This window comes from Gekko japonicus, unplaced genomic scaffold, assembly GCF_001447785.1.
Source record: "Gekko japonicus isolate JY-2015 unplaced genomic scaffold, Gekko_japonicus_V1.1 scaffold812, whole genome shotgun sequence".
NCBI classification, from domain to species: Eukaryota; Metazoa; Chordata; class Lepidosauria; order Squamata; family Gekkonidae; genus Gekko; species Gekko japonicus.
Window position 1 is genome coordinate 35,863 of NW_015176474.1, and position 9,356 is coordinate 45,218.

The window sequence follows — 9,356 nt, forward strand, 5'->3', positions numbered from 1 at the left end:
GCTGGAGTGGCCGCGGGGGGGTCTGGAGTCGGGCGGCCGCTGGCGGGGGACGCAGTCGCCCGGGCCGAGATTGGGGGGGCAAGGCGGGCGACAGAAGGCCGATGCCTCCGTCGCCCGGCCCTCTACAGAATCCACCCCCCAAACCTCCAGGTATTTCCCTCCTTAGAGCTGGCAACCCTACATTCCCCTCAGTGCCTGTTGGTAGGCAACTAAGCTTGGTCCTGTCACCTACTTTGGCCTTTGGGAGAAAACACATTGGGGCCAATCCTGATAGGGTTGCCAACTCCAGATGGGAAATTCCTGGAGATTTGAGGGATGGAGCCTGAAGAGGGTGAGGTTTGAGGAGGGGTGGGACCTCAGACAGGTACACTGCCATAGACTCCACCCTCCAAACCAGTCAGTCCCACATAGGGAACCATTGTTGCCAATCTCCAGGTGAGGGCTGGAGAGCACTCAGAATTACAACTGCTCTGCAGAAGGGAGGGCAGAAGTCAGCTGAAGTCAAAGGGGCAGATAATGGTAGGTTGATGGTTAGCTGGGAAGGAGATGGGGTTGCCAACTACATGCTGACAAATTCCTGGGGATTTGAGGGGTGGAGCCTGGAGAGGGTGGGGTTTGCAGAGGGGTGGGACCTCAGACAGGTAGAATGCCATAGACTACACCCTCCAAACCAGCCATTTTGTCCTGGGTAACAATTGCTGCCAATCTCCAGGTGAGGGCCACAGATCACTCACAATTACAACTGCTCTTCAGGTAGCAGAGATCAGTTCCTCTGGAGAAAACAGTGGACTCTGTCATTATACCCTGCTGAGGTCACCACAGCAAATTGACACTGTTTGCCCAAAGCCAGAGCACTGCCCCAGAGCCTCTTTCTAGATCTCGTTGTATTGCTTTCACAACGGGCTTTACTGCTAGTCAAACTATATTGCTGCAAGCACAGTATTTTGAGAATGAATGCTTTCTAGGTTAGTGCTAAGTTGGATATGGAAGCTATCACAGAATAAAGCTCACCAACCCTTTTTTGTTCTGACTGTAACACTCTTGGTGTGCTACATGCGATCTTCGATAGGCAGGTTTGGGGTATTTATTTATTTAGTGTATTTGTATTCCACTTTTCACCCCAACGAGGACCTAAAGCAGCTAACAATGCAGAGAGAAGACGTACAACAGAGTGAACAAGACAAGGAGGGTAGGCTTCCGATTGTTAGCTGATCTGCCCTGCTCTAGGCTTCAACCCTAAGGACAAGAGCCCTTCAAACCCGCACCTCTGGGCATGCCCAGGCCAGTGTGTAGACAGCTGCTGCTAAGCAGCAGATTCTTATCCTCCCCTTATTTTGTCTACTTTCTTTGTCACAAAATGCCTTCTGCCTAATAGGTAGCATAGCAAGTGTGTTATAGCCAAAAATGGCGTCTGAGACTTAGGATGTCTTGATTCAGACGTAATGGTAAACAATTGCCATTATGTGAATGAGCCTCCAGGAGACACTTGAGTTTGATCGTTTCCACAACCTTTGTCCCACTTGCAAATGGCCAGATAATTAGACACTTCTGTGTTTGTGGCAAACTATGATTTGCTGTCACACCCAAGCTGGTTTATACCTCCCCTTCAAACAGGGCCAATTAATAGCCCAGAGTTGGTTGGGGCACCAAATTGGAAGGGGGTGCCACTTGGAAGAAGGTGACAGGGGTTTCCTTGTGTGGTTTGTCATCTCCCAGGTCTTGTCCAAAGCAGACTGCAGTCCATGGGAGGAATCACATGCTCTCTTTCCACTGGGGCTGTGGCTGCTCAGCTCCAAGGACTCATAGGCACTCTCTGCAGTGCCTTGGAGCTGGGTCTGCCTCTAGTATGGTAGGAGGGCATGCCTCCTTTCCATTTTTGCTGATGCTGCTGAGCTGCAGCAGGCCGCAGAAACTATCTGCAGCCCACCTGCAGAGGAGGAGACATATTCTCCCACCACATTTGTGGCCCTGCCATCCAGCTCCAGGACAGGCTGTTTTGGAGACCGGCAGCAACAGCATGTGCGTGTGTGTGTGTAAGCATGTACAGTCTCTTGAGCTATGCCCCCACCCCACTTTGGGGGGGCAAAAAACTTGAGCCAGCCTTGTTTTTAGATCAGGTTTCCAAACAGTTTAATCTAGGGTTGCCAGGTCCCCCCGGCCTAGGGTTGTCATTCCTCTGATGGGGGTGGGGGCTCCCTTGATTTCAGGCCCCTGATCTGCCCACCAGCCAGCTGGCCAGCAGGGGAATACTGCCTCCAGAGAGCTCCACGGCACCTGACGTGCCCAGCACAATGCTGTCACCCAGAGGTGACATCATCACACTGGGCATGTTGTGGGGGGATGCTCTAGCATTTGGCAAAAAACTCTATGGTGACCATAGAGTTTTTTGCTGAAAGCTGCAGCACCCCCTGCAACATGCCTCGCATAATGACGTCACTTTCGAGTGATGTCATCGTGGTGCGCACACGTAGCTCACATGCCTAAAGATCCCAGAGAGGAGCCAGGAGCCCCCCGCCATCAAATGTTAGGGACCTGGCAACCCTACCCTGGCCACTGGTGGGGGAAGGGAGAGCCATGTTGGGAAACTCCTGGAGATTTGGGAATGTAGCCTGTGGAGGGACCTCAGTGGGATACAGTGCCATGGAGCCCACCCTTCAAAGCATCCATTTTCTCCAGGGGAACTAATCTTTGTAGTCTGGAGATGAGCTGTAATTCCAGGGGATCCCCAGGTACCATCCGGAGGCTGGCATCCCTAGCTTTAACCCTGATTTGGAATCCTGGACTGCAAGAGAAAATGCAGGCTGTACTTTGCCAGGTCAAACATAACAGTGAACTACTGTGTGCCATAAAAGCAGAAATAATTCATTAGCTGGTGGCATGTGAGGAGAGGCAGAGGATTCTCGAACCCACAAATCTCCAGGTTTAGTCACGTTAACAGAAAACCGTGGTTTGACTTAAGCGCAGTAGCTTTTGCGCCCAAATTGATACTATCCTAGAAAGCAAGCATCCTAACAAGATGGGGATGCTACAGAACAAACATTGAACAGAATACCAGAATTAGCAGCTGCCTTAACAAATCTGACTGGGAAGCTGTGTTTTTCTTTTTTCCGCTTGCCTACCATATTTTTCTTTTGCAAGCAACAATGTCTTGTTTTCCTTTCATGCAGGCAACAGAGATGCTGCTTTTCAACAAGAAGCTGACTGCTGCAGAAGCCTGTTCCGTGGGGCTTGTTACGGAAGTTTTCCCTGACAAGACCTTCCAAAAAGAAGTGCGGGCAAGGCTAAAAGCTTACGCAAGTCTCCCCAGAAATGTCAGTATTTTAAAAAATTAAAATAATTGCATATATCCAAAGTTTGGAAGCATGTGATATGACCCCAGCCTCCTACGCAGATGCAAAGGGACTGCTATGCAACCAGGCATTTGCTCCAGAGTATCTCCATGGGTAAGGGCTGCGATGGCTCAAGTGGTTAAGATGCTGAGCTGCAGACTGGAAGGCTGGTAGTTCAGCAGTTCAAGACCCGAGTGCTGCATGACAAAGTGAGCTCCCGTCTCTGGCCCCAGCTCCTGCCAACCTAGCAGTTTGAAAGCAAGAAATTGCAAGATAAATAGGTTCCACTTGGGTGGGAAGGTAACAGCATTCCGTGCGCCTCGGGATCTAGTCATGCCAGCCACATGACCACGGAAACGTCTTTGGGCAGCACTGGCTCTTCAGCTTAGAAACGGAGATGAGCACCGCATCCCTAGAGTAGGATTCAACTGGCTTTTGAGCAAGGGAAACCTTTACTATCTCCATGGATGGTGTTGTGACATAAGAATTTCATAGCTTGACGATTTTCCCTATATGCATGAAAATTAGGGTGTTTCTGAGATTTTTAACCTTAAAACTTTTGTATAGTTCAGAAATATTGTCCCATTCAACAAACAATTGTCTCATTCATTCTCAGAGCTACCCTATGAGATAGGTTACCCATATTTCACACGAATGAAGCTGCTTTATACCAAGTCAGACCATTGGTTTATCGAGGTCATGCTGTCAAATCTGACTGGCAGCAGCCCTCTCCAAGCTGTGGTAGAGTCTTCTGTATCACCTACTACTTGATCCTTTCAAATTGAGATGCCATGGGTCATACCTGAGACCTGCATGCAAAGCAGATGGTGCACCATTGAGCCATGGCTCTGCCATATTCTACATATTGAGATTGAGGTGGGGGGAGAGAGAGAGAGGGAGGGAGATCTTGTCTGGTGTCATGCACTAAGTTTAAGACTTGGCCGAGGTTTTAACTCAACTCTGGCAGATGACTACTTCTTTTTGTAATAAATGTCAAGGCCTGTTTATTTTTAACTCCCGTTTTTAAAAAATCCTAAAAGTTAGTAAGTAACACTACTGGGTGGCTTAAGCTTATCCTATGGACTTTTTAGAATTTGGCAGTCCTGTTTTGCTGACCCTTTGCATTTTGTTGCTCTCAGAATTGCTCAGAAAACACTTAGGCACAAAAGAAACTGGGCCAAGCAGTTTCTGTGCTGGAATCTAAGTAGTTGCCACACTACTTTCACCATTTCTGTATAGACAGAGGCTCCTGGGGATCCACTAAGAGTTTGTCTGTGCACTTTTTCCTTATTTAATTCAGGCTGTTTTCCTATCTACCAGATATTGCATATGGATATTATTAAGTTGTAGCATTATTTGAGCCTGACCTTATGAAAGCTGTTCAGCTGTCAACAATCTTCAGTCACCCAAGAAAAACAATTAAACAAGATGTTTTTAGGAAAGCCAAATGTGTATCCTAGTTTATAGCAAAAAACAAACAAACCACCAGTGGAGCTCTGACCCGATACCTTGAGTTAGCCATCACCCCAGCCTTCTCCCCGTTACACAAGATGTTAGGAGTTATATGTGCATCCGCAGAACTGATTTTAAGTTGTTTTAATTCTGTATCATGTAATTTGTATACTGAACGCACTTGGTGCCTTATGTGAGCCGCCCTGAGCCCCGCTTGCGGGGAGGGCGGGGTATAAATGTCATAAAATAAAATAATAAATAGCCCAGATATTGAAATTGCAAAAAAAAAAAAAAAAAAAAGACAAAGCAGTATATAAATACTGCTGGCCTGGCATAGGCTGAGCTGGGCTTCACTGGGCAGTGTGTAACATTGATTTTGGATGACCACTGAGGTCCCTGTTGCTTGCCCCTGGCTAAGCCAACTTTTCTATTCTAAGCAGGGTCTGTGTCCCAGATCTGAAAGGATGGGAGGATTCATTGAAGGAAACATCACTCAAGGGTTGCAGGACCAAAGCTATTTAGAGTTCTAAACATCTGTCTGTCTCTCGGGTCTTTTAAAAAATCCTCAGATAATTTCCCACCGGACAAGAAGAATAAAAATTTGATTGTTAGACACTGGCTTTCATCTGTCACTTTCACCTACATTATTTTTGTTTAAAAAACAAAATAAACAGATACCCTTAATGGCTTCCTTACCACAGAGGTTTCACCTTCATCAAGTTCCTGATAACATTTTAATTCATATTTTGATGGGATTTTTGCTGCATGTAAATAACAGTATGGGATTTCAGTGGGAAATGCATGTGCTTAGTTTATCCAGAGATCACGTGTATAAAATGGGGTGGGTTACATCTTGCAGATCTATTAGCAGAGGTGCTTTCCTCTGGCAGAAGGAACCTTCCCCTCATACAAAATATCCAGGCATCAGGGCAAAGCTCCTTCCACCAAAGGAAAACACCAGCTTAAGAACAGATCTGTGGGAATCCAACTCAACGTGTGTTCTTTGCTAATAAGAAAGTACTTTTTTGTTAATTCATACTATACCATCCTCTGCTTGAGAGCTCTTAGACATAAAATATATCATTACCCTGATATACTGGGTGTAGTTGAAACTAGAGTTAGTTAGCACTTCTTTGGCTGTTGTCCTGGCTTTCTTATTCCTCACCTTACCTGACAACCTACCTACAGATCCCATAAGACGTAATTAATTAGATTCAAGCAGATTTGGTTAAATCAGCATATATATGGGAACTTTCATCTGTTCATAGATGAAATTTAACTCAGGTGTGCCCTTTGTACTATGTGAGTGAGTGTGGTATAATGGTTAAGAGTGATGGACTAGTATCTGGATGCCACTGGACTCAAAACTTCGTTCTCACATCTGTTTGTTAACTCTTGTGTTTGTATGCTAATGTACTGCCATTCATAGATCTTAACAACTGCCTTAATCCAATCTCAGCTATAACCACCCAGTTACTTATGCATCTAGATTCTAACTAGCCCTTCCTGGAAACCACTGATCCCGCTAAGCTGAGTTAGTGTGAGCTAGCTCATAGTTTTTTAGCCTCCGGCTCACACGTTTGTCTTCGCTCAGGAAGGATGGCTCCAGAGCAAACTAATTTATGCAGGAGCCAAATCACTTGCTCACAACTGTAATGCCAATAGCTCACAAAGTAGAATTTTTGCTCATAAGAACCCACAGCTTAGAGGGAACATTGCTGGCAACCCCCCCTTCTTATATGTAATGGTTGAGGAGATTCTGTTTCACTGTATCTGAAGAAGTGTGCAGGCACACAAAACTCTGAATAAAACTTTGTTGGTCTTAAAGGTGCCACTGGACTCAGACTTTGTTCTGCACTCTGACAGTGTAATCCTAAAGAGTCACACTTTTCTAAACCCATCGATTTCAATGTGTTTAGAAGGGTACAACTCTGTTTAGAATTGCACTGGTAAGAGGGCTACTCCCCACCAGGCATTGCCCTCTGCAAAAGTGTTCCAAACCAGGGCATGAATCCAGCCTTCCTCCAAGGAGTCTTCCTCCAGAGTCCAGCTTCTTCCACTAAGTGGCCTTATGTTGGAGGAAGAGCTACTTAAATTGGAGGGAGGCTTTCCTCCGGCTCTGTAGGCTGGAGCAGCAGTAGGATACGGGTAGGACCTAGCCCAGTATTTGCTGGTTAAAGCCAATATATGGAGTTTTTTGCAAAGAGGGGTTAGCTTGTTGCAGTAGAAACAAAAAGCATTTTACCAATTTGTGGGTTTTAATTCACAAATGCTTATACTAGTGCTCAGGGGGTCATTTTGTAGAAAAAGAGGTGCAGGAGCTCATTAGAATAACATATTTGCATATGTCACACCCCCTGACCTCACCTGAAATGTGTCAGAAGGCAACACCCACCGCTCAGGCTCCACTGGACTGTTTTGGATTGCTAGCTATTGGGGGGGATGTGCAGATCTGTCCTCACAGAGGACGGAGAGCATGTACCTGAATAAAACTTGGTCTTAAAGGTGCCACTGGACTGTTTTGGACCGGGGGGGGGGCTCTGCAGCTTACCTGGCTGCTTCTTGCTCTGACTGAGGGCTGCTGGGAGCTGGGGGTGGGGCTTGTTGCATGTGCCCACCCCCTGGGCTCTTTACTGCCGGAGCTCTGCTCCTGTGCGCTCTTGCAGGAAATGACCCCTGCTAGTGCCACAAGACTTGCTTGTATTTTCAGGGAAGAATCAGTGGGAGAGGATACACATCTTCCCCTATCTGCTCCCACCCGCTGCCATTTTCCCACCAGTTGACCTTAATCCAGTCTCACGGTTTGTCTGGGTGAAGAGTTGCAGGGAGGAAAGCATCAGGGGGAGAGAGATTAGGCACCCCCTTTCCACCTGCCAATTTTCCTCTGCAAACCCCCTTCCTTCACATTAGCATTACCGGGCAAACTTGTTTTTTGGAACCTTAAGAACATAAGAACATAAGAAGCTCTAGTTCCAGAATCACTAACAGGTTAGTGAGACAAGATCTTCCCTTACAGAAACCGTGCTGAGTCTGCCTCAATAGGTTTTGTTCATCTATGTGCCTACTAATTCTTTCCTTGTGTAGACCTTGTAATGTGCAGCTCTAGTTCCAGAATAATGCTGCTTGGAACTGTTTGTTCCACACTAACTGCAGGCTTTGAATTTTATTTTCTCTGTAGTCCCTGGCAATCTCCAAGCAGTTACTCCGAAGCATAGAAAAGGAGAAGCTCCATGAAGTTAATTCTCAAGAATGTGCATGTCTCAAAGAAAGGTGGCTCTCTGATGAGTGCATGAATGCTGTAATGAGCTTCCTGAAGAAGAAATCGAAACTCTAATCACTCGCCCAACTGTGCAAAATAGATTTCTGTAAAACTAATTTCTATCCCTTTTCCTACAAGAACAAATGTCACTAAATTAATATTCCAGGTAAGTATCCAAGATAGTGCCTTAATTTTGACAAGGGAAATCCATTTATTGTATTGATGCCAGAGCTGCTTCAGTCATTAATGGTAGCCACCTCAGATCTTTATCCCTTTTTGTATCTGGACATGAATTTATGATGCCAAGCGCATCGCAAATTCTGGCTTGGGCCACGAGGTGGGAAAGCTCTTATCGCTTTACATGCTGAGCGAATCTCTTTGAATACAACAACAACTGTTTGCCTTCCAAAAGGGGTCAAAGATTCGATGTCACCAAATTTTGCAAGCTCCTGAGCAACTGATTGCTGGTTGCGTTGGACCAAAGCATTGTTTGGTGTCCACCTATTGTATAAGAAGAGACAAGAAGAAGACTGACATTATTTGTATTAGTAGAGAATCTGAATTAAAGTATTCGTTTACAAAGTCTTATTTATGGACCAAGTGTTTCTGTGTAACAGTTCCATGTGTTTTGTTATGTGATATAACACTTGCTGTGTGTCACAGGTGTTTACTGGGCAGACACTTTTGACATCTTCCCTAAGGCAGAGGAGCTACAAAGTCTGAAAGTATGTGTAGAGTGATTTTTAAAGTATTTTTTTAAACTACTAAAGACTGAAAGGAGATATATGTGAAAATATGTGAATAAGCAGTCGCATCCTGCAAATGCTCCTGGTATTGCATTAACTCAGCCTTTGTTTTAACTTGACCTTTAATCACATTTTCTACCTTTGGCTGCCCTAATACAGTGTTCAGGTACTTAGGTTTGGTGTCTGCAAATCTGGGGGGAAACTGGAGTTTTGCTCATCCTTATGTTTGGCAGTATTTCACCAAGCTGCATACTGAAAAATAAAGTTTTCTCATTCATGGACAAGCCGTGATTCTCAAATATTCAACTGCTACACAGCTACTACCCAGAAGAGTGTTATCAATTGATTCTCCTTAACCTGTGGGCTTTTTTTCTTGTCAGAACAATGTTATCCAAGCTGTCATTTACCTTGCAGTAGAAAAGATACTAGGGGGAGGAGGGAGACATTCATGCCTGACATGATTTTGTGAAATTTGAGCCTCTGATGCCAAGAAAAAGAGTTCAGTCCACTAAGAAACCTCAATTAGTTGGAATTTTGCATGATCAGGCAGTGGGAAACTACATACCAGAA

The 9,356-nt window shown here is 45.4% G+C and overlaps 1 protein-coding gene across 1 annotated transcript in view; it reads left to right on the plus strand.

The window, feature by feature from the left end:
- The window catches only part of ECI2 (enoyl-CoA delta isomerase 2), a 28,048-nt gene extending 18,961 nt beyond the window's left edge, over window positions 1-9,087 (plus strand). The window contains exons 8-9 of the mRNA XM_015427175.1: window positions 3,168-3,311; window positions 7,960-9,087. Of these exons, the coding sequence (XP_015282661.1) occupies window positions 3,168-3,311; window positions 7,960-8,115 (300 nt within the window). The 3' untranslated portion in view covers window positions 8,116-9,087. The remainder of the gene's footprint in view (window positions 1-3,167; window positions 3,312-7,959) is intronic.
- Window positions 9,088-9,356: the final 269 nt, after the last annotated feature.